This window comes from Danio rerio, chromosome 15, assembly GCF_049306965.1.
Source record: "Danio rerio strain Tuebingen ecotype United States chromosome 15, GRCz12tu, whole genome shotgun sequence".
Taxonomy (NCBI): domain Eukaryota; kingdom Metazoa; phylum Chordata; class Actinopteri; order Cypriniformes; family Danionidae; genus Danio; species Danio rerio.
In genome coordinates, this window is record NC_133190.1 from 34,084,721 (window position 1) to 34,110,561 (window position 25,841).

At 35.9% G+C, this 25,841-nt stretch overlaps 1 protein-coding gene across 3 annotated transcripts; it reads right to left on the reverse strand.

Moving 5' to 3' along the window:
- Positions 1 to 2,910: 2,910 nt before the first annotated feature.
- LOC101883589 (protocadherin Fat 4) lies at positions 2,911 to 24,809 on the reverse strand. Of its 3 annotated transcripts, XM_073923805.1 has the most exons (19): positions 24,619 to 24,809; positions 23,619 to 23,829; positions 22,156 to 22,500; positions 19,015 to 19,925; positions 18,756 to 18,930; positions 17,388 to 17,568; positions 16,938 to 17,001; positions 16,751 to 16,851; positions 16,231 to 16,641; positions 12,313 to 12,549; positions 12,134 to 12,235; positions 11,315 to 11,616; positions 11,122 to 11,207; positions 9,384 to 9,557; positions 9,176 to 9,303; positions 8,873 to 9,093; positions 7,558 to 7,831; positions 5,457 to 6,533; positions 2,911 to 3,555 (listed from the first exon to the last, which is right to left on the reverse strand). In XM_073923805.1, exons 7-19 carry the CDS (start codon positions 16,961 to 16,963, stop codon positions 3,323 to 3,325), a joined length of 3,372 nt encoding a protein of 1,123 aa, XP_073779906.1. In that variant the 5' UTR covers positions 16,964 to 17,001; positions 17,388 to 17,568; positions 18,756 to 18,930; positions 19,015 to 19,925; positions 22,156 to 22,500; positions 23,619 to 23,829; positions 24,619 to 24,809; the 3' UTR covers positions 2,911 to 3,322. The 3 variants fall into 3 exon arrangements, with proteins under 3 accessions (XP_073779906.1, XP_073779905.1, XP_005157778.2); XM_073923804.1 differs by having other exon boundaries at positions 12,313 to 16,641; XM_005157721.6 differs by having other exon boundaries at positions 12,313 to 16,641; positions 16,751 to 17,001.
- Positions 24,810 to 25,841: the final 1,032 nt, after the last annotated feature.

A 25,841-nucleotide genomic window follows, 5' to 3' on the forward strand; every position in this document is an offset into this window, starting at 1 on the left:
TTTACATTGACACTAATAATCCAATTTTAATACGATTAAGACAATACTCTGATTAAGAGTCTACCATGTAAATTGATTTTTGATTAATTTGAACCTACAATTTAGTCTCATTATAGAAGTGCAGTACAGACATGTAAACACCTTTATCAAACTTTTACCGTCGTGTAGGATTTACGCTGCATTTTGTGACAAGATATTTCACACACGGCTGTTTAACAGTATTCTTCCAGTCAGCAGCAATGACATTAATCGAATTATGTGCTATACAAGATCATGAAAGAAGCATTTAAAAAGCAACTTGTGTAAACGCCTTAACCCTCTACAGCATGTTCATTTCCCTGCCACTGTCTATTGACAGGCATTCTAATTTTTTTGTAGGAACCTTAGTTTAGCCAATTATGTGCTTTGGTTAAGTCACATGACATGCAGTGTTTTTTGGTGGTGCGATTTCTGACAGACTGGCATTTATTGCGAGCTGCTGAATGCAAACGTAAACGTCAATAAAACAGCACTCTTCCAGCAGTTCATGTTTGCATCCAACATCTCGTTTGTCACAGGGGCATGCATGAAATGTTCCGGAATGAAAGTGAAATTGCCAAACTGCAGTGAAAGTCGACAAATTAAAAATTAAACACCTGAAATTACATGAAGCTCTGGAGGAAATGTGGATAGCATGATGACACAATGATGTTAATCGAATTGTGTGTTATGACATGTTAAACGAGATCAGGAAAGGAACATTCAAAAAGAAACTCAGGTAAACACCTTAATCATATTATTGTCTAATTCAGATTAAGGCAAATTATTCAATTACTGATGTCCATGTAAATGTTGTAAATGTCACACAAGTGTTCTTGGAGCTTTGTGTCATTACAGTTGAACTGCTGAAGGCACATGTAATGTTTTGACAATGTTTTTCGGTTCCTTTACTGGGCTTTCTGTTGCTATGGAGGACGAGGAAGATCAAAGTGATCAAAGATGCATTAAGGATAAAAATTAGACAAATGAAATTTAGCATGCAAATGCTTTTGGTTAGTGCCTAAATATATTTCAGTATTGTGTATTTGTAGCACAACTTTTAGAGCATAAAAATGCATATTAACATACTATTACTTACTTACAAATTAACATATAAGTACCTTTTGTGGGAACAGAAGTACAATATATATAGTACAGTTTTTAATTTAGTGACTAGATTCTAACATGAGCGACATGGTGGCTCAGTGGTTAGCACTGTTGCCTCACAGCAAGAAGGTTACTGGTTTAAATCCGGACCAGCGACTGGGTCAGTTGGCATTTCTGTGTGGAGTTTGCATGTTCTCCCTGTGTTGGCATGGGTTTCCTCTGGGTGCTCTGGTTTCCGCCTCAGTCCAAAGACCTGCACTATAGGTAAAATAAATAAACTAAATTGGCCATATGTGCGTGAATGAGTGTGTATGGATGTTTCCAACATAGGCCCATTCTGAAAACGTAGCCCTATATACATGACAGGAGATCACAAATTATGTAGCCAAAAGCACATATGGCTGCATTTCGTCTTTGAAATGAAAGATACGGGGTGGTATAAAGCCGTTCCTTTTCTCGCTAACCAGGTGACCACTCATCTCCATATGGACAGCTTTTCTGCAGTTACCAGTTTAGGGAAGGGGAATGTTGGGGGAATCATTCAGTCAATCAGTCAGTCAACAGCAACGTCTTGTGGATTTACTTGAGAACAGCATGCACAAATGGCACTCACGAAGGAAAGATCTCGAAAAGCATACACAGAGGCCTCTGGCAGATAAGCGAAAACAAAAACTGCAAAAAAATGTAGCTCTTAGACATATTTTGCTTTCTACAGTATATAGGGGTACTTAATCAGAATGAGCCTGAGTTGGATGATTGGATGTTTCCCAGTATTAGATTGCAGCTGGAAGGGCATCCGATGTGTAACACATATGCAGGATAAGTTGGTGGTTCACTCTGCGGTGGCGACCCCTGATGAGTAAAGAGACTAAGCCGAAGGAAAATGAATTAAATGATTCTAACATTGTCTAACCATGTACCAATTTCATTGCAGTTTTCTAACCACTTATACATAAATGTGAACTAAACAAAGTTTCTTTCTACAGTTTATCAAAATGAATGCATAAAACTGAACAAACTGGATTATTTCTTGTGTGCTTCAGTAAGGTGCATTTAAAAAGAGAACAATAATCATGTCAACATCATGCCTCAAGCCACTTGCATAATATTACTTACAAGAATAATTGATTTACTGTTTGATAAAAAAAAAAGTCATTTATGTTAATGTTTTAAAATCCTCAATGGACTGCTGTTTTCAATGTGGACCAATGGCCACCAGATGGCACCATCATCTTTGTTTTCTAATATCCATCTTACTGCATTTTCTTTGTTTCTTTATTTATTTTGCAGCGATTTAAATTTTAGTTTTTATCACACTACATTTAAGTGTAATTTGCTAGTACCAGGTCGAACCTACTTCAGAACTGACTTAATTCTTTGTGGCTTTGTATATATATTTCTTATATATTGTATTTAATGCTTGTGATCAAATAATTAAAATATATCTATTTCCTTTTTAAAAAGCATACTTGACTCTTCTTTTTATGCATCTTCCATTATAAACTTTTATGCTAATATTCTCTGCTAAAATAAGGAACACATTGCAAATAAATTATTGATAATTATTTTAATTTATAGTACAAAAACTTGATAAAAATAATAATCTCAATTATTATTCATAAATAGTAAATAATACATTAAATAGGTATTTTTATTTCATTATCTTTCACATTTAATGCCGTTTTAACAGACACAAAATATTTTCAGTCCAAGTAAATATTGCTTTTAGAGTAGAAATTCTAGACGGTTTATTAATTTTTCAAAGGGTTTTCAAAATTATATTAATTTTGATAGGTTTCTTGGTTTTTCTGGTATGTACTGGTTTTATAAATGTACATAAAATGTATAGCATTCATAAAAGGTTATGATATGAACTTTAAAACCCACACACTCAGGATATATGTGTACGTAATGTTATAGATTTGACACCAGATGATGCTAATATACTGTAACAAGATTATTATGTTATTATGTAACACTGTTATACTTTAAGACATGATCAATGGTTATGATTATTATTTGTAAACTATTGATAAACTGCAATACCTTTAAGATATGCCACATAATATAAACACTTTCTTCATCTGTTAATTAATATTTGTATGCAATAATTGAAGTTACCAGTGAGTCGATTCGAGTTGACTAAATAAAAAAGGGACTTTTAAATGAAGTGTGAACCTAGTTTTTGGACATACTTTTAAATGATTTCCTCCTGGTCACTCTGAAAATCACAGTCGGTTGGCTGATGGGTCGGTAAGCTGGCTATGTCCTTAAACACATCCGCATAGCTGTGAAAATGCACTCCTAGATTAAGCAGATTCTCCAGCCGCTGGATCCCATCAGATGCAGAGGAACAGGACAGATTCTGGGTGGAGAGCACATCTCTGAAGGGTGAAGGAGCCATCAGAATAAACGGTCCTCTGGACAAATCTACACCCAAAACATGCAAAAACAGAGTCAAAGGAAAATCAAACCAGAAAGTCACTTGATGTCAATATCTGTTATAACTTTATGGTAGTTGTGATTATCTGTTATGTTAATGTTATGGTTATCTGTTATAACTCATTGGTTGAATCTGAATGTCATCTATTTCAAAAGGTAAGGATGTCAAGCTCTTGTCTTTTTTTGGAAGACTCTGGTGGTGAAATTCAGATGGCCACTAGATGGCCCCCAAACTTAACAAGAACTGTTTGGTGTTTTTAATTGTTCAATCCACAAGATGTCACTGTGATGTTACTAAAGCTCACCCAAAACTGAAAACTCTCACATTTTACTCATGTTTAAGTGATTCCAAACCTTTCATTCCTTTCATTCTTCTGTTGAACATAAAAGACATTTTGAAAAATGCCAAAAGCCTGTAACCATTGACTCTCACTGTAGAAAAAATACTATGGAAGTCTATCGTTTCAGGTTTCCAAATTTTTTCAGAATAACTTTGACTTCAACACTTACCCTCAAGATGTTCCAAACATATATAAATTGCTGATTTAAATGTCTAGCGTCTGCAGAACATAAATATATTCTTCTGGACTGTACTGACCACTTTACTCCCAGCAGACACACAACATCATAAGACGTTACTGTTAGGTTAGATATAGGTCGCCAGCATCCAGGGACAATGTTATTTTGACATCCACGAACGACATGTAATGATGTTGATATTTGGTTGATTTTAGGTTGATTGGGAAGTGACCAAAATCCAATGTCGAACCAACATCTTAAACCAATGTCATGTTGACGTCATTTACTGACACTTATCCATCAGGTATCACAACCAAAATCCAATGTCTGGTAGACATCATATTGGTAATGTCCACACTGTAACATCATTAGTAGTTAATATTTTGTTGTTTTTAGGTTGTGTTGAAAAGTAACCAAAATGCAATGTCTCTCTGACACTGGACATTGATGTCAGCCTGACAGTGGGTTCTGATGTCAACTCGATTTTCAACTCCAAACAAAATTCAACTTCTCACGGTGTTAGGGTACAACCTCAATCTGACGTTAAGTTGACATTCTGTGCCTGCCGGGCTAGTTCTTTGTATTATGAAAGTAAGTCAAGCAACTGACAGGTAAATACTGCATTTTTCCTACCAAAATTATATCTTTCTTTGAAGGATTTTCTCAGCAAATACAGTATTTCTATAGTTTATGACTTTTTTTTTTATGACCATTTTTTTTTCTTTTAAATTTCAATTAACAAACTCATTTTGTTTGGGTGTGGTGTGGGGGTGGATGAACAAACAAGAAGATTCACAAGAAAAAAATATAATTAAATGTGTTCATTTAAAAAAAAAGTGTAGAACTAGACCATAACTAGATAAGAACATTATATAAATGTAATAGGGATAGGCCACACAAAATTCAAAATTACCTCATTGTTTACTGTAGATTTAAACTTTTATATGATTTTTTTATTCTGTTAAATACTATATTTTGAAATTATTGATTAGATTGGACTCATTCACTTCCTTTGTAGTTCTTTCCTACTATGGAAGTCGAGGGGTCCCAGCAACGAGCCTTTATAATAATATCTTCTTTTGTGTTGAACAGAAGAAAGAAACTCAAAGAGGTTTTAAACAAGTGAAGGATGAGCACATGAGTACAATTTTCATTTTTGGGTGAGGATTAATTTTAATTAATCCTCAAGACTTATGCGTAAATTCTGATAGAAGACCATTTTTTTAACCTTCAGTTTTAAGTTCATAATTTTTCACCAAGCCACCATTATTTCTTGCTTGCATCTCAGACAGGCATATTATAAGATCTATGAATATGTATGAAGGTCAATCTATTTATTTGCTTTAGGTGTCAAATAAAAGAAAGCTTGCCTTCAGATTGATGTTCATCTTTGTGATGTGAGCTGATGAGGGACAGTTCTCTCTCACAGTCAAACTCAGAGGCAGTGAAGGAGCAGTGACTCTCGCTCTCTGATGACGTCTCAATCGGCCCGCCACGGCACGGTTGAATGGGACCCTCCCTCAAATTCTGATTTAAGTATCTTTTGCCACCTCGTGGGGTGTTCAGTTTCTCAACCTCATCCGCAGATAGGTGCTGCGGTGGGCCTGTAAGATCAGGAGCTAGTTTTCTCTTAAAGAACAAGTGGGATTGACGATGCCATTGGTGAAAATCACCTTCGGGTGTCTTCAGATGAAGTTTAGGAGATGGTTTGTGATTATTTTGAGGCTGCATGGTGGATTGAGGAACTTTTGCATTTGCCTGTTCATCCTCCGTCTTCATCACATTCGAGTACGTGCTGTCAATCTCGTAATACTCCAGTTCACTTCCTGCAAAACCTGAGACATGACACAAAGGGCCACTTTCAGTAAAACTTTCCACTCCTTGCGTTGAATCCCTAGTTTTAATCAAATCTGGTTGCTTGTTTGGTTCATTTGAGGTGTTTTGAATCTCTGTGGGGCTTAAACTAAACGCCAGGTTATCCATGCCATGTGGTCTACTAGGTGGCATAAGGTAGTTATGACTCTTCTTTTCACCTTCACCATGATTTTGGTGTCTCCTGAGGACAAAACACAGAACTAGGATCAGCAGAATGAGGGCGATGGGGACAACAACTGCTACGATCCATAACGGTGCAGTTTTTTTGGATGGCGAACAGGGATCACTATGGATGAGCTCGGATGAGCAGGATCCACATGAAGACTCTGGAGTGTTGGGTAGACAGATGCACCAGTAGTCATCTCTGGATGAAGATCCACAGTCAGTGTTGTTCCAGCAGGGCTCAGACAGACAGGAGTCCTCGAGGCATGGAGTTAAAACACAGTGGCTTGGAGAAACGCAGAAGGTCTGAAAGGCAGACAGGCTGGACCTGGACTCAACTATATCATTGTGGCCGTTGAAGGATAAGAGGTGGCCGTTGTATTTGATGTATTCCACACATCCTCTAAAACCTAGGAAATCAATTGTAATATGTGTTAGTGTACTATGTTGTGATATTGCAGCATTCCACATGCTATAGGAACACACTGTAACTGTTAAAATGTACAGTTGAGGTCAGAATTATCAGCCCCCCTAAATAATTAGACAGTTTGTTTATTTTTTCCCCAATTTCTGTTTAACGGAGAGATTTTTTTCAACACATTTCTAAACATAATAATTTTAATAACTCATTTCTAATAACTGTTTTATTTTATCTTTGCCATGATGACAGTAAAAAATATTTTACTATATATTTTTCAAGACACTTCTATACAGCTTAAAGTGACAATTAAAGGCTTAACTAGGTTAATTAAGTTAACAAGGCAGATTAGGGGAATTAGGCAAGTTATTGTATAATGATGGTTTGTTCTGTAGATTAAAAAATATAGCTTAAAGGGGCTGATAATTTTGTCCCTAAAATGATTCATAAAAAATTCAAACTGCTTTTATTTTAGCCGAAATAAAACAAATAAGACTTTCTCCAGAAGAAAAAATATTATCAGACATACTGTGAACATTTCCTTGCTCTGTTAAACATAATTTGGAAAATATTTAAAAAAGAAGAAAAAAAAATCGAAGGGGGCTAATAATTCTGACTTCAACTGTATATGGGCTTTTGCATCATGTAGTTACAAGAACTTAGATATAGGAACTAGCCACCAGGCATGGTTTCTTGAGAAATAATATACGCCTGGATGATTTTTCTGCTTTACCAACTGAGGATGGAGAATGTTTTCAGTAAAGATCTTTTCTCTTATGGTATGTTGGGTTTTATAATGGAGATGGAGATGTTTGATGAGTATTATTTATGTTAGAGAATTATTTTTGTAATTTATTCATTTTTATAATACACACACACACACATTTTTTTACTTTATAAAAATACTTTTACCAAACAAATGAACAAAAGATTTACAAGTTTTGCATTTCTTCGACCAATACAACCCTACAAATTATATTATTTTATAACTAACAAATCACAAATGCCAATCTTACCTAAGTTTTGGATTATCTCTGGAAACTCTCTGGATTCCCTCACTGGAGAAGAGCCCAGAAAAATGGTCTCCACAAGGAATGCTGAATGAGCTATGGTGCCATTGGTGGTGTTTGCAACAGGCCGATCATCCAGAAACAGAGAGAAGAGCGAGCCTCTTCTGCGGAGATGAAGAACATGCCACTGTCCGTCTGACACATTTCCCTCCACTGACAGCTCAAGCTGATGACCAGATGTGACATTGGTGAACATGTATAGAGGCTTCCCATCTGATATCTGAGGGAGCAAAAGCAGATTTAAAATTATCAGGCGTTTATTGTTGAAGGGAAGCAAACAACTAAAGGATTATTCAGAGTTGAATAAAAGCTTGCTTAGCTCTATTGTTGGTGGAATAAAGCACATATAAATATCTTAATGGACCCTTTTTACATTTCTGGGTTTCTCATTGGCAAAAGTCGTTATATTTACAGTAGGTAAACTTAGAGTGCAGTGAATGGAAAAGTACAACAAATATTTTGTTTACATTTTTATTTGCTGAAATAATAAAAGAAAACCTCAACAGCAGTGTTATTCAGATCTTCAGAAAAAAGATAAAATTTGGTGAGGCTGATAATGCTAGACAGTAGAGAGAACAACGTCAAATTTACCTTCCTGTCCATAGACACTGCATGAGCAGTAATTCATTTTGTTTGTAATTTGATGCAAAGGTGATATAAATAAATAATGCACATAAATGTTCAAACGTGTTTTTTATTTTATTTAAAAATTCCAAGGATTTAAAATGCTGATGACCGTTAAATGCATTATTGTGAAAGGAGTCTATTGGGAATTTTACCACATTGGTAACATTATAATAATTAATAGTGATAAAGTTCTAGTAATTAAAGATTTTTTTTTTAAATTAAATTATTCCATTCACATTTTTGTTTACAATTCTTCCAAAAATTGTCATATTCAACTTCTATTGTTCTACCATGTTTCACCAAAACATTTCATTAATTATTTAATAATTATTTCATTAATCAATTATTTTATTTATTTATTTTATTATATATAAAATAGTATATAATATTATATTACTTTATATAATAAAAATTATATAAATGTTATTACATAGATATAATATGTATATATTTAACCCTGAATATATAAATACATAAACAAAAAATTATATATACATTTTTTTGTTTATGTATTAATTATTTATTATTTAATCAGTTTTGGCAATGTCATAACAAATAATTTTTATTTACTTGTGAAGTTATTACTAAATTTTTTACCTAATTTATCTGTTATTACTAACTACAAATTGTTCACCTTAAGTTTTAAATATGCTGATTGACTCCAACACACAACCAGTACACCATTTCTTCGTACAGTCCTCATCTTGATCTCAACACTGTCAAAACCCAGAGAGTCTCCTTCTTTCCCAGAATCGAGAATGGCTTGCAGAAGCTGGTTTCTTCTGTAGCTTTCTTTGACATCAAACTTAACATAAGCCTCCCCGTTGAGAAACAATACATGCTGCTCAGCCAAATCTATCAGAAACACAAGTCAAATAACTATAAAATAAGTTTTAAATGTTAAACAAAAGACAGATGAATAAATGAATGCAGTTACTCATGGCACAGCTGGGTCCGGTGAAGTGGTCTCTACACTGGCAGCGGTGATGGGACCATTGGTCTTGACAAACTCCTTCATTCAAACACACTGCAGCCTCACAGGGAGGAATATCTGTTCTAGGACATCTGATTATCAAAAAGAAATCAAATGATGGAAAGTTTTATGAAGGCAATTTGACAAATACAATGTTCCCTTTGAAACTGACCTTGGAAGAATATTGTGGGACGCCAGAGATTTTAATGAATCAGGACGAATGTTGTTTACTTGCAGGTTTCTCATACAGCCAACAAAGTCATGAGTTCTGATTTGCCTCAGCAAAATGGCATCAATAGACTTTACACCACCAAATGTCATGTTATTTGAGCTCACCTCCAGAGTTCTGTGTGTAAAACATGATTTACATGAGTTCAGAAATATAAGCAAGTGTGAGTGTACTACAGGCCTGTAGCCAGTCTGGTAAAAGGGGTGGTTCTGTTTTCTCAAAAGTCTTTCTGCAGTTATTCGCCTAATTTTCTATTTAATTAAGAGGTTTAAACACTGCATTTTATTGACACTTTTTGCTGGATTAGCTTGTCGGATGGTCATGATAACAACACTTTTTGATGTACCAAAAACATCCTAAAGATTTAAAATAAAGAAATATGAAAACAGTGTCCTACATTTTTTTTATACAAATTTACCACTATATATATATATCATTAGACAAAATAGGAATCGGTTTAAGTTTTAAATTAAAAACTGTAGCCTTTTGTCATTTATAAGGCAAATAACAGCAGGCAGCACATTCAACTTTCCTCTGTCAGAATTTGGGAAGAACAGGAAGTCACACCGAAGCAGCCAACACATTCTGCTTGGTCCTAAAGCCTTCTTTGATAGGTTTTAAAAAAGGTATTTTTAAAAAATAATTTATGACAGCATACCAAATAGGACAAATAAGCTCATGTATGGGACAAATTCTGGACCTTTGTCGGTGAGAGGTTTTGCGAACAACCCGAACTACCCCCAGGCTACAGGCCTGTACTATAATGTTAAAGGAACAATTCACTTTTTTTGGAAATAGGCTTATTTTACAAATTCCCCTAGAGTTAAACAGTTCAGTTTTACCATTTTTGAATCCATTCAGCCAATCTCCTGGTCTGGCAGAAGCACTTTTAGTAGGCTTAGCATATAATATTGAATCAGTGTAGACCATTAGCACCTCGCGCAAACATATTTTTTCCATTCAAATCTTGACTCTCTCTTAGTTACATCGTGAAACTGATGGAAGATGAAAAGTTGCTATTTGCTTGAATGTTTTTAGCAAGATGCTAATTGTCAAATCCTAAACTAAGGTAAAAGTGCTCCTGCCATTGTTTTAATTTTTTGTGCAAGTTATTTAATTGTCTAAACCTAATTAATGGTATATGCTAAGCTAACTAAAAGTGTTTCTGCTAGACCAGGTGTTTGGCTGAATGGATTAAAAAAATCCATGTAGGGAGTTGTAAAATGAGCATTTTTCCAAATGTGTGGAGTGTTCCTTTGAGTCTAGGACACAATTTTATCTTTTATCCAAGGCTACTTACTCATAAGAGCAATATAAGTAGAAAATAAAAAAGAGTGTTAGTTATAGGAGTGTTGACAAAAGATAAATATTTAGATGATTTTAGAGAATAACTAATTATTCTGTTTGGTCAAACACATTACAAAGAACAGTTTTATAGAATATAACACAGGGGTGCCCAAACTTGGTCCTTGAGGGCCGGTGTCCTGCAAAGTCTATTTCCAACCCCAATCAGACACACCTGGGCGAGCTAATTAAGCTCTTACTAAGCTAGTGCAGGTGTGTTGAGGCAAGTTGGAGCTAAAAATCTGCTGGACACCGGCCCACCCGGACTGAGTTTGGACACCCCGGATATAACAGAATGAAATATAAGAAAAAATTGGCATGATTAAGTTAAAACTACCTTTGGTTTCCAGTGGCACCAGTTTGAGTGGTGCAAAAGCCTTGAGGTTCATAGACAGAGCAGTTGTCGATTTCTAGAGAGGCCATCTGAGTGACACAAAGGGGGAGAATTATCTACATAAAAACCGACAACTTTTTCATAAATATGGCTTGATTGGCTCCTAAGATTGACGAAATTACCATGAATCACGTACATTTCCAGATCTTCTTACAGAGATGTTGTGAAATAATCCATCAGCTATAATCTTCCCTGTTTCCAATCGTATCACTCCAGACCCAAGATCATAAGACAGAAACAGCCTTCCGCTCAAGATTTCAAGGGCCAGAAAGTCTGAAGTTGATGGCTTGCCATGGTTGTACAAAAGCAGTGCATTTTGCTGCACGGTTGCAAACTCCAGATAGATGAAGTTATATTGCGGATCCAAAGGAGGATATTCAATATACGATAGTTCCTGGAAGCCATAACTCTGTTCATCACAATTGACTCCACTCACACCTAACAATAAATAGAAATATCAGATATTATCAGAAAAAAACATATCTATAAGTTAATATAGTAATTCATTAGTTGATTTCAATAACAGTTGATATCATTTTTCATAGTTTTACTATAACAATAAACATTTAAACGTATTTAAATGAATACATTGTGTTTAATAACAATTCAGAGTTCAGAGTTGTAATAAAATCTTGATTTTATTAAAACATTATTATAATTTTATTATATAGATGTATATATTTGATGAAAATAAAATGGTAAAAACATAAATTAACATTTTAAATATTATAATAATTAACCGAATATCAGTCAACCTCTCAAAATCAGGTCATTATCTACTGTAAATCATAATATACAGAAGATCCATGGCGGATCAGAGATTGACAGAGACATTGAATTTTGGTGTTCGTATATATAAATACATGTTGAATTGCATTACACCCTTATGGTTTATTGTTATGATGATTTAACCCCCTATTTATCTTTAACCTGCATATTTAAAAGTTATACTTACCAAATGGACACTGGCAAGAATAACCAGTAAATAAACTGGAGCAATTCCCATAAACGCAAGGGGAGGAAACACAGTGGTCAACAATACGATCGCAAAATCTTCCTGCAACAAAAATACAGGCTAATTAATTGACAACAATTCAAACAAAATTACACTAACATATAAGTTATAAAACATACCTTCATACCCTGGGCTGCAATCACAGATGAACCCTCCCTGTCTGTTCCAGCACGTTCCTCCATTTAAGCACACCACTGTTTGACATTCATTATCAACTATAGTACAGTGTGGTCCGGAGAATCCTTCCTTACATTGACAAAAATACGTTCCTGGATTGTTGTAGCAGTTTCCCCCATTTTCACAAGGTTCCTTGGCACATTCATCAAAGTCCAGTTCGCATGCATCACCTGTAAAGCCTGTTGGGCAGGTGCAGTTAAAAATCTCCATGAAATAAGGGGACACAAATATAAGGCTAGAGCTTTCCAACACAGCAACTTCCTGACTGATGTGAATGTTTCTGTTGCAGGTGGCACCATTGTGGCAAGGACGGAGCATACAGGGGTTGCTGGTTATTTGGGATATAGTCACATTGCTTTGTGCTTCCAGTAACTTTTTATGCATGCTTGATATTCCGCTTGCCACTTCTCCAGTTAGATATTGCCCATTGTAGCTCTTCACAGCAGCAAGAAGCAGCATTTTATCTCCTTGCAGCTTCATTCCAAACACATGCGTTTTGGAGGCTTGTAGATTAAAGAGACTATCCAAAGCTTTAACGAATTTTAAATACTTCAAAGACAGAAACTCCTCAAGAGTAGAAATAGAGACATAAAACAACACACAGTTGTCAAGAGAGACGTTGGTAAAACCTTTGTAATTGACGTAAATACTGTTGTTAACTGAAGGATGGAGCTGATCACTTGCTTCCACTGAAATATTATAAGTTGCTTCTCCTTGGTATGGGGAGGACCACAAATTACACATCCCAAAAGGGAAACTAAACATCCTGGGTTGGCCATTTCTGATTGTACAGTTGAACACATCCAGTTCATCCAGATCAGTTGGTCTCACATTTCCAATTAGCCCTCCTGGGAAAGAACTTCCGTAATATTTGACCAATATATTAATGTTTCTCGGGACTGGTGCATTATCATTTTCATCAAGAACTTTAATATGAAACAATGTGGTAGAGGACATTGGTGGCTTACCAGCATCTTGAACGACAATATGCATGTGAAAAAGTGGATCATGTTCCCGGTCAAAGGGTTTTGAGGTAACCAGAACTCCCTCAGTTGTAAGCGAAAAACCCTCAGCAGGTCTCATCATCCAGTATGTGAAAGGGCCTTGATTTGGAGGAAGATCATCATCTGTGGCTGTTAAGGTGGAGACCAGAGTGTCAGCAGGCTGGTTTTCTCTTATAAACCCTTCTGTGGTCAACAGTTTGGGAGGACTGTCATTGATATCATTAACGGTTATAGCAACCTTTGTGCTTCCTGTTACAGAAGGTGAACCCTCATCAACAGCAATGACCGTCAGGTTGTAGATGGCCCATATCTCTCTATCCAGGTGACTGTTAACAGAAATGACTCCACTCACTGGATCTATAATGAAGGAACTATTAATATTTCCATGTTCAATGCTATACGAGAACCTGCTCCATTCTAGAATTACATCTGGATCGACTGCTTTGACTTTGGCAATAGAAGTCCCAATCGAGATGTCTTCTGACACTGCTACAATGTAGAGCATTGAATCAAACTCAGGTGGATCATTTTCATCCAATATGCTTAGATGTATTAATGCTTCATCAACATTAAACCCAGTAATGGCCCCTCTGTTTTTTGCCAACACATGTAGGACGTCTTCATTTTTGAGGCGAGTTTTCAAATCTTTGGCGATATATATTTTTCCTGTATGCTTGTCTACTACGAAATTTGATTTTTTACTTTGACCCACAAGTATGTAAAACACTTCTCCGTCAGGGCCTAGGTCATAATCAGTAGCCAGGATGCTGCCTATTTCAGTTTGTGGCATCAAAGCTTCTGACACTGAGAAGTTGTATAGATGTCTTTGAAAAGCAGGGATGAACTCATTAACACCAACAACCTGGATGTATATACGGGCAATATCAAACAAAAATGGAGGACCAATGTTGGTGGCCTTAACTGTAAGTTCAAAATGCTGATTTTGCTCATAATCAAAAATCTCCAAAGTGGTAATAGATCCATTTTTGCTGTCCAAAGAGAACAGCTGAGCATCTCCTGCGATAACCGAATATGTGATTTGAGAGTGAATTCCTGTGTCACTGTCCTTTGCCCAAACTTGCAACACTAAGGTCCCAATGAAAGCATTTTCTAAAACAGAGGCAACATAGTCCTTAGATGTAAATATAGGGGGGTTGTCGTTTAAATCTGTAACATACACTGTGACATTAAGTCTGCCCTTTTTAGGACGCCAACCTCCATCCTTGGCAATGACACTAAGATGGTGAGTTTCTGACTTCTCAAAGTCAAGTCCTTTAACCAGCATTATCAATCCTGAAAAGTGTTCTATGGAAAACAAACCATTTTCATTTCCACCATCAAAAGAGTAAGAAATAACACCATTGGAACCAACATCCTTATCTTTGCCTTGGATCTTTCCAATAACTGAACCCACAGGCAAATCCTCTGGAACAAAAAACTCAACTTGGCTGTTGAGAAACTGAGGTGCAAACTGGTTCTCTTGTATAACTTCAAAACTGATTTCAGTTTGTGCAGCAATAGGCGGGAGGCCTTTATCTTTTGCAGTAATTTCAAGTGTTAGGATCATGTTAAGGCTATTTGCTAAAGTTGCATTTACCAGTACTCTTCCACTGTTTTGTTCTACCTGAAAATAAAGAGATCCGTTGCCACCACTATTGAAGTACTCAACACTGTTGTTCATTTGAAGATAATCTTGATCTACCGCAGATACTTGGATAACTTCTGATCCTACATCCAAAGTTAAAGGAATTGATACCAAAGGCTTGAATGGCAAAAACATTGGTGGGAAATAATTATATTGCACTAATGCTACTGAAACAATGCTAGAGCTGTTTAGAGAAACATTGCCGCAGTCTGATGCCACAACCATAAATGTAAAAATTTCAGATTCCAGTTCAGCCAAAGCAATGGTCTGTTTGTTTGAAATTTCCCCAGTTGATGCATTCACAAAAAAAAGTTCATTTGGTGGATTGATGAAGTAGAGTACTTGAGCATTCTCACCAAGATCTCTGTCAGTGGCACTAACTTGTAAAATGAAAACTTCATGCATCTTCATCTCAGGGATAGTGACAGAGTATACTGGTTGAGAGAAGATTGGCGCGTTGTCGTTGACATCTGTAATGTCTATGGTGACATCTGTGCTGATGCTCCAAGCAGAATCATTGGCATTGACCTTCACTATATAATGATCCTGATCTTCTCTGTCCAAAGGATGCGATACAAATAAAGTACCAGTGGTTTTATCAATGCTAAATGGAAACTCACTGTTATGGCCAATGATTGTATATTCAATGACAGCATTCAGACCAGCATCTTCATCAGTAGCAACAATCTGAATGACTGAAAAGCCAATGGGAGCATTCTCTGGAACCTCTGTGACGTAAATCTTTGTGAATCGAGGTGCATGATCATTTGTGTCAAGAACTTCAACTATTATAGATGCTACGGCCAAAAGACTGTTGTTTTCTTTATCAATAGCCTTTATGGAGAGATTATAATATGGTATTTGTTCTCTGTCTAATCGTTTTGTTGTGGAAAGAGTGCCTCGATTTTTGTCTATTTTAAATGTGCTCTCAATGTTACCACCTAGAATGAAGTACAGCACTTCTGCAAACACTCCAGAATCAGCATCCTTTGCTAAAACATTACACACCCTACTTGAAGCCAAGTTTTCATACACTTGGCATTTGTAGATGTCTTGTGAGAACACTGGTGGGTTGTCATTCACATCGCTGATATTCAAATGAAGTTCAGCATATGAAGAAAAAGGTGGTATTCCTGAGTCTCTGGCTTCAACTATTAGATGAAAATACATGTTGGTTTCAAAATCTAAGGGATCCTTGATAGTCAACTCACCAGTGCTAGGGTGAAGCTCAAAAACCTCCCCAAAGTTTCCAGAGGGCAGATAGAAATACACTGATACATTTTTCAATGTTTCTGCAGTCACAATGGCCACTAAGGTCCCGATGGGTGCGTCCTCAAAGAGACTGTTCTTATAAACCTGGACTGCAATTTTAGGAAAGTATGAGTCATTCCAAAATCTGACAGTCAAGGTTGTTGTGTCCATTTTTGGCATTTCTGCTCCATCCTGCACATGAACATCAATGGTGATGTCATTTCTTCTATTTATTGAATCTGAAATTAACACTGTTCCCGTGTGAGAGTTAATGGAGAAGAGATGGGCATGCTGGCCTTGCAGAGAAAAATTTAGTTTTGCATTCAATTCAACATCTGCATCTTCTGCCATCACTGTGCAAACAACTGATCCTGTAGAATAAAGAATGAAAATGAAAAAGTTTGTTGAGTTCAGTAAATTCAGTCATTTTTGTGGTTAACTAACTCATTTCAAAGTCATAACAATAATGCTTATATTCACCTTTGGTTAACCCAAAAGGTATATTGGCCACATATGGTCCATAAAGAAATGACGGAAAGTTATCATTCACATCCTCAATTGTTACCACAACAGCAGCTGAGCTGGAAAGAGGCATTGTGGGATGACCATCACTGACGATAACCAAAAATCTGTAGAAAGGCACTGTCTCTCTGTCCAAAGCACTTACAGTGAATAAATCCCCAGATGTTGCATTGATGAAAAATGGAAAATCGAGGCCCTCTAAAGAATATCTGAAAGTATGAGTCAATTATTAATAATTGAAACATGAGTCAATTATTTACTGTCAATTATCTTAAGACAGGTTCCTATTTTTTTGTTGATAACTGAAGTTTAAACTTAATGAAAAGTAACTTTAATTTTAGACAACATTAGTTAAAAAAACTGAATTGAAATTAGTCACACTAGGCTTTAAAATGCACATACTGTAATATTACCAAAAGTTAAAATCAAAATAAAACCTCAAGGCTGAATAATAAATAATAAATACAAATATCTACTGGAGTTGCATATAAGTGATTTCAAAATAACGTTGGATAAGATCAGACAAAACATAAATAATTTTTTCACAGAAAATGCCTTTCTTTATGACAACATCATAATGTACTAAACAAATTACCTTAACTGGCCAATGGTGCCATCATCTAAGTCCGAAGCTGTAATTCTCAGAAAAGAAGTTCCAACAGGAGAATCCTCCAATACATGAGCAGTGAATATATCCTTTTCAAAAACTGGGATGTTGTCATTGATGTCATCTACAACAATAATTAAAGTGCCTGTGCCTGTCAGTGATGGAAATCCTAGAAAGGAATAACAAACAAATTAAAATTAAAATTCAGTATACATCAAGCAATTAATACTAATCTCCAACTTAGCCTATATAGAACAAATATAAATAGAACAGCTCTAAAATTAATGACTGAAAAAAAACAATAGGAGTGTTTTCGGGAGCCTCTGCAATGAATATCTTTGAGAATCAAGGTGCAAGATAATATGCATCGAGAACTATAGCAATGGCGGAAAGACTTCTGTTTTTATTATCAATAGCCTTGAGGATCAATTACAATGACTTTGATGTGGAAAAATTGGCACAAATTTTGTATATTATAAATGTTTAATTTAAAATCTACCATTTAAAAGGATGTACTTCATATCTGCAAACACTTAGGAATCAACATCAGTTTCTACTTGAAGCCAAGTTCTCATACACTTTGCATTTAGAGATGTTTTTGTTAGAACACTAAAATATCTCTAAGATAGCAAAACGCATGGCTGAAAAACCAATGGGAGCATCTTCAAGAATATCTGTGATTAATATATTTGCATTTTTCTCATTTATTTCGCACTTGTAGTTGTTTTATGGGAACTCTAAAATATCTCAAAGTAAGGTTTTTACAAACCACTGGGCTGCCATATCGAGGAAAAGAAAGGAGGAGTAGGGTTGGAAAGGGGAATTTTCAAGCCGAAGATGACTGAAGTAAGGATCTCTGGATATTTATAATGAGTTAGGAATCATCCACTTGGCGAATAATGTATTAGCTAATGCAGGACCAGCTGTGGTCAATCATAAGCACATGATCCTCTTGAAATTAGTTTATATATAAACTTCACTTCAAGAGGAACATGTGATATGATGGATCTTGGCTGGTCTCTCATCTGTAATCATTAGTAATCCAATCAGATTATTCCAAATTCACAATAAATAGCCTGTCTAGCCTTACTCCCTTATCTTTGTTTTTTTGAAGAAGCCCCCATCCACCCCATCTCCCCTTTCCTCCTTTATCAAAGGGAGCTCTCGAGAACTATGATCTCGTACCCTCTTACAGGCTCATTGACCAGGCAAGAGTCCTGCCTCAATTGTTTCATCATGCCGAACCTCTTACTATTATAAATCAATATCTAAGTGGGAACTATCAAAATTTGTGAAATAAAATAGAAAATATCAACTTATTATACCTGTTTAATATAAACGAAGGTAAATGATTACCTGAATCAACAGCAATAACTTTCAAAACGTACTGGCTTTTCACTTCCCTATCAAGATCTTCTAAGATCTGGATGGTTCCATTGGAATGAAGTGAGAAAAGATTCTCATCATTTCCTGATTCTATAGAATAAGTCAGCTGACCATTAGCTCCCAAGTCCTCATCAGATGCATGAATCTACAAAATACATTTTCAAATCTTCATAAATGATTTAACAAAACATTATTATTTAAAGTAAGTGCATCAATGTTAAGACCTTACCTGATGTGTATGCTGAGAAGAGTCCTCCCCATTTTCCAAAACATGTATTATAAGGGATTCTGGTAAAAAATTAGGCACGCAATCATTGACGTCTAGGACTGTGATGTTGATAGTTGCTGTGGTGGATCTTTGAACATCTCCCTGGTCTACTGCAAAGACTGAAAAGCTGTAGAAAGGTGTCTTTTCACGGTCCATCTTCTCTATCACTAAAACTATACCTAAAACAGAGTCCACCATGAACCCACTCTCTGAGATAGAGAACCGGACCAGTCCATTCGGCCCAATATCCCGATCGCTTGCACCAACTTTTAGTAGAATTGTTCCACGAGGTGCATCCTCATATACTGAAAGGCTGTAAATGCTCTGAGTGAACTCTGGATTGTGGTCGTTCACGTCCTCAACAAGCACTGTGAGGTTCATTAAAGTGTACAATGGAGGTATACCTTTATCTTTGACTTTCAGCATAACTCTGATGACATCCTTGGTTTCCCTGTCCAACGGCTTCTGCAGGTAGACAACGCCGGTGGAACTATTTATACTGAAAGATTCATCTTTTGCACTTTCAAAACTAAAAACAAATTCACCATTAGATCCAGCATCAGCATCTGTGGCCTGTATGACAGTCACAGCAGATTGAAGAGGTGCGTTCTCTGGAAAACTAACTGTACTGGGTGTTGTGATAAAAGGGGGGTTGTCATTGACATCCTTAAGATAGATAGTTACATGCACTGAGCTTGAGAGACGAGTCTCTGTGGGTAAAGCATGATCATTGGCTTGGACAATAAGGCTGTACATTGCATTTGTTTCTCTGTCTAATTCAGCGATTAGGCACAGAGTTCCCTCTTGGTTTATTGAGAACTTATTCTCAAGATCTCCAGATGTCACCGCTAACTCCACTTCACCATAAATACCTTTTGGAGACAAGAGAATAAGCACTTGAATTACATTGGCCAACATAAATCTAGTTGTAATTCACTCACTAAGCAGGTGATATTAAAGGGGCAATTAACTGAAAAATTAACTACCCTGGTAATCATATAATTTTTAGATCTCGAAAAACAAACAAACATACGATACAAACATTTAACTCTGAACATGAACCATTTGTGGTATGAAATCAACTGCCCGTGATGGGAATCCCCCTCAAAAATTGTAATAGCTATTTAGTAAATATGTTTACAGTAAAATAATTTAGGGTAGCACCAATTTAGTTTCTGTTTGATACCAGCAAAATTATTATTTTTTAAATTATTAAATAGGGGGTGACGCAGTGGCGCAGTAGGTAGTGCTGTCGCCTCACAGCAAGAAGGTTGCTGGTTCGAGCCTCGGCTGGGTCAATTGGTATTTCTGTGTGTAATTTGCATGTTCTCCCTGCATTTACGTGGGTTTCCTCCGGGTGCTTCGGTTTCCCCAACAGTCCAAAGACAAGAGGTACAGGTGAATTGAGTAGGCTAAATTGTCTGCAGTGTATGAGTGTGTGTGTGGATGTTTCCCAGAAATGGAATGCAGCTGGAAGGCCATCCGCTGCGTAAAAACATGGTGGATAAGTTGGTGGTTTATTCCACTGTGGTGACCCTGGATTAATAAAGGGACTAAGCCGAAAAGAAAATGAATGACTGAATGAATGAATGAATTATTAAATAGGGCTGTCACGGTGCCTCACTGCGAAAGGTCGCTGGTTCGTGCCTCGGCTGGGTCAGTTGGCATTTCTGTGTGGAGTTTACATGTTCTATGTTTGAATGGGGTTTCCTTCGGGTGCTCCGATTTCTCTCACAGTCCTAAGACATGCGCTATGTTTATTTATAAACTATTTTCGAGAGGATCACATGCTTATGATTGAACACAGCTGGTACCGCATCAGCAGTTTGCACGTTTTCCCCGTGTTTACATGGGTTTTCTCCAGGTTTCCCGGTTTCCTCCCACCATCCAAAGACATACAGCAAAAGTAAAGTGACTACTCCAAATTGGCATCTTAAGACAACTCTTAGCCAGATAAATCTCTGAGCTCAAACTCTACTCTCGCCCTTCAAACGGGAGGATATTCTGAGCTCAGGGCTCTCTCCCCGAAGATGGTGAATCTTAAATTGAACCAGCTGCAAGCATTCATAAGCACGTGATCCTCTCAAAATTAGTTTATAAATAAACTTCACATAATTCAATTAACGTCATCGCATCATCACGCTATCCACATTTCCTCTGGAGTTTTATGTAATTTCGGGTGTTTTATTTTTAATTTGTCGACTTTAACTGCAGTTAAATTGATTCAAAATTGCTATTAACATGCAAGACTCTTAATCAGAGTATTGTCTTAATTGTTCTAAAATTATTATTGGTGTCTATGTAAACATACTCAATACAAATTATTTTGGTGATTCAAAATAATATTTTTATTCATTTAAATGTTGTTGTTTTTTACCAAAGCCAACAACAACACTTTATAGCTTAAAGAAATAAGAAAACAATTCTAGTTTTATAAAATTAACATGTTATCAGGAGCAAAAATGTGAATTTCACTGTGCACTATGCTTCAACCCGATCCTGAAATAAGAGAAGCCGAGAAAGAAGGTTCTTCATTATTAGCTGCAGTCAGCATCCCCAAGAGAGTGAACATTATTCATCGTCTTACAAAAGAGCAATGACGTAAGATTTAATGAGCCCACTTCAGTCTCTTCGGCATTTCCCAAAGCTTTTCAAACATATGAACATGGAGGTTCTAAGACTGAATAGGCAAAAGCCAGTTTTGTCCATTTTGCTATTTGTACATTGAATAGACTTGTTGTTACATCCTCGTTTTACTTTAATGTGTCTTAATTGTCTTAAAGATCAAATATTTTCAAAGAAAAAAAGGGTATACAGTATAATTCGTTCATTCATTTTCCTTCGGCTTAGTCATTTTATTCATCAGGGGTCACCACAGCAGAATGAACCGCCAACTTATCCAGCATATGTTTTATGCAGCGGATGCCCTTCCAGCTGCAACCTAGTACTGGAAAATACATAATTGCTTTTTAAAAAATCATTTAAATATATCATTTTATTTAAACAAACATTATAAATGTCTGTAATACCTTATTGCAGATCAAATTCTTAATACTTTAATTTACAAAAAAATAAAAACTAGTGTATGTCATGCAGTATTACCCTCATCTGGATCTGAAACATTCAGACTCAGGAAGCACATTCCAACAGGTGAGTCTTCCGGTATGGAGGCATAGAAAGCATTCTGGCTGAACACCGGTGGGTTGTCATTGACATTAATCACATTGAAGTAAACCCTGACTCTTATGAGCTCACTGTCCCCATGCTGAGCTCCTGCAGTCAGGATGTAGTAGCGCTCAATCTCAAAATCCAGAGCACGGGACAGGAGGAATTCTCCAGAATGTGGATTGAGAAGGAAAAGGCCATCGCCATCATCCTCCTGAACTGAGTACACTGAGGTTTTATTCTTCTCACTATATACTGCCTCCACATGTCCTACAATTGTCCCTATGAAGATGACAGACAAGGCAGGAATTGAGGACTTTAGCAGATTAACAGATTAAACAAATTAATTAAATTAAATGCATAAAACAAATAGATGAAATAAACGACATGGAAAAATAGCATTAGAGAATTGCTAAAAAATGTCAACATAAGTGATTAGAGTCAGTTCACCCAAAAATGAATACTCGGTCAATGTTTACTCATCCTTTTTCCAAACCTTTAAAGACTTTCTTTCTTCTGTTAAGCTATTTTGAAAGAAGTTGAATACATGTAACCTTTGACGTCCATATTATTTTATTTCTACTATAGAAGTTCATCACTAACAAGTTTTTAGCTTTTATCAAAATATCTTTTTTAGTGTTCAAAGGTTTGGAACCTCTTGAGAGTAAGTAAATAGTAAGTAAATTTTCATTTTTTGGGTGTACTGTCCTTTTAATCATGATTATAAAATCATAAGTGATTTACATGTGCAAATAATTTAACATTTTTGGCTTCACATGACATCACAGCAATAACCACACCCCTCAAATCAGTTCGAAAAATCATGTCTTGCCTTAAGTTTCTCCTTCTGTGCAAAAACTAAGCACGCACAGAAAACTGTATATTTTGTCTTTATCTTGAAAACATGTGAATTTATATATTTCAATTAATGCTTTACACATTTTAACTCATTTTTGATTCTTTATCTAATTTCTTTTAATATTTTTAATAGGTTAGTCTGACTTCAAGTGGTGCTGTACAGACTAATTGCCTTCTGATTTGAACCAAGACTGTAAAAAATTTTGTTGACTTGAGACAGTGCCAAAGCCACGTCACGAACATATTTTATCTTATGTTAGTACCCCAAGCGTAATTGGAGACCCAAAACTAGACAAGTCATCAAATACACAAGAATAAATTACTTCACATGTGAAGTCTGTCTAATCTCTTATATTAGACCTAAAGAATAGGCTATTCTTAGACCTCTATTACATTTTCCAAGTTTTTCATGTTTAAAAATTTATTAGACTTCTATTTAAGACAAAATTGCTTGATGAGAATGCACAAATGAATATTTTTTAATTAATTTAAGGATCATAAAATATTATATTATTTTATTAATATAGAAAAGTAACGCTCACCAGGAGGTGTGTCTTCTCTCACTTCGAATGAATATACAGATTTGGAAAATGATAGCTGTGTGAACCTTCTGCTACGAAGTGGAGCTAAGCCTGATTTTCTCATTGATGGTGGAGCTGAGATATTGAGCCACTTCTTCTCATTGCTGCAACCCGACTGTATACTCGATGAGCTGGTACAACAAGCACCATACACAGTAAAACAAAAGAAAATCTGTGGGAACAGAAGAAAAAAACACTGTTAAGAAAAACGTCTTAGCAAAAGTGTGGGGTAAGCAAGATGGAACATTTTCAACTGTTAAAACCCACATGACATGGCTCTTTGTGTGGGATCTTTTCTAAAAGTGGCAACCGTACACCTTGATTTGTGCAAGGTCTGTGCTTTTAGAGCTTTTGTGACTCTCCTTTTACCGGAGTATCCCACGCCAACCTGAATAAGTTTCTTTATATGGGTTCCCCAGGCACCTGCCTTTGTAAAGCTAAAATGTCAACTTAGATCCGGACAATCTGGTCTCCAAAGAGAGGCTCAGAGAATTTAACGGAATGTTCTAACACTGTTCAGCTGAACACACCATAAACTCCAAGACTTCATTACCATTTATTGATTAAAAAACAAATAATATGAGGTTTCTTTTGTCATTACAGCAGGCCCCTTTATTATACATTAAGTATATAGTTTGGAAATTATTTACATACACTTTATTAATATAAATATAGCATGACTTAATAACAGATTAAAGTATATTTAACTATATTAATCATATTTTAATATTACTATATTTCAATATATATTTAATATACTACTTTTAATTTTACAATATATATTTATATATATACACATTATCCGTGAATATATCTTTCATGGACTACTTTTATTAAGATTTATGAAGCATATGATATTCATAATATTCAGGAAACTGTACAAATTGTGTCACAAAACTTTTCACAGAAACGTTAAAAGTTGTTTTTTATTATTAGTATTACTTGTTCAAGAAATACTCACCGTATCGTGCGTGAGAAATAAACAAAGATGCATTAATCCAAACTTGTTCATCTTTGCTCCTGTCCATTTACCTCTCTACACAGATAAGAACTTTTCTCGGAAATAATTCATTTCTGAATATCCACTGGCTCTTTGTGTGCAGCATCTCTCTGTCCACTTTACAGTGTTTGTGTGTGTGCGCCTGGTCGGTCTTCCTGAGTGGACGTCGTGACGCTTTTATTGGCGCTTTCAAATTAGACACCGCGACCGCCTTTCTGACTGCAGCGCCAAAACACACAGGTAACGTCACTAAACTGAAAATGATGAATAATTATGGTCAAGTAAAAGCCTATAAAGTTATGCCGTCTTGTGCCTTAGATATTAATTCTATAACTTACTATCTAACGTCGTGTATTTGCTACATTGCCAGTTGTCGAGTTTACAAGTCGTATGTTTTTTTCAGTGGATTGATGCCATCTGTTTGACTAAATTTAATTTGAACGGACAATGATCTATTTAATTGTTCCCCCTCTCATATGGCAGCCAAGTGGTCTTGTGCCCTTCTTTCTTTTCTGTTTGAATTCAGAAGACGCCAGCATGGAACTCGCCCAAAGGGTGAATGAATGGAGACGAGCTGTAAACGAGGAGCCACCAGACAACCGTTGAACACCACAGAAAAGAAGAGAACTAATATTGTTCTTAGAGCAGATGAGATACTCCCAGACGAGTATGTTATATTATTTTTCAACTGTTTTTATACAGTACGATCGAGTAACTTAACCAGTTAAAGGCTTCCAATAGTGTCCATGTTTTTGGATTGTAGTTTACTGACTCCTATGGGTATACCTGGGTATTGGAGCGACAATTCAAAAAGTAGGCTACTTACCAGGCTACATAAATTGTAATAGAAAAAATGTATATTTGTTTTTACATCATGGTGGATTCCATCCCAGCAAACACAAATTCCCTTAATGTTCCAGAATTCATTGGATTTAAAAAATACAAAATAATAAATTTTGTAAATATAATAAAAAAAATTAAGTAAGTTGTTGTAAACAAGCCTTGGGCTTTATGACCCCGTGGGTATTAAAATCATATTACATAAGTGTACATAATTATATTTATTTAAAGATGGCATTTTGAATCCACAAAATGAATAGTGCTTCCATTAGTACCGGTGTTTTTGGACTTAGTTTATCGACTCCTATAGGCCTACACTGTAAAAAGGGTTGCAGGGTTCCACA

Coding starts and splice junctions, on each gene's coding strand:
- LOC101883589 (XM_005157721.6), bottom strand. CDS start 24,669: ATGAACAAGTTTGGATTAATGCATCTTTGTTTATTTCTCACGCACGAT. Junction 19,926..22,155: donor TGTTTCAGATCCAGATGAGG/GTAATACTGCAT, acceptor TGTCTCCAAAAG/GTATTTATGGTGAAGTGGAG. Junction 17,002..17,387: donor GGCACCATTGGCCAGTTAAG/GTAATTTGTTTA, acceptor TCATACTTTCAG/ATATTCTTTAGAGGGCCTCG.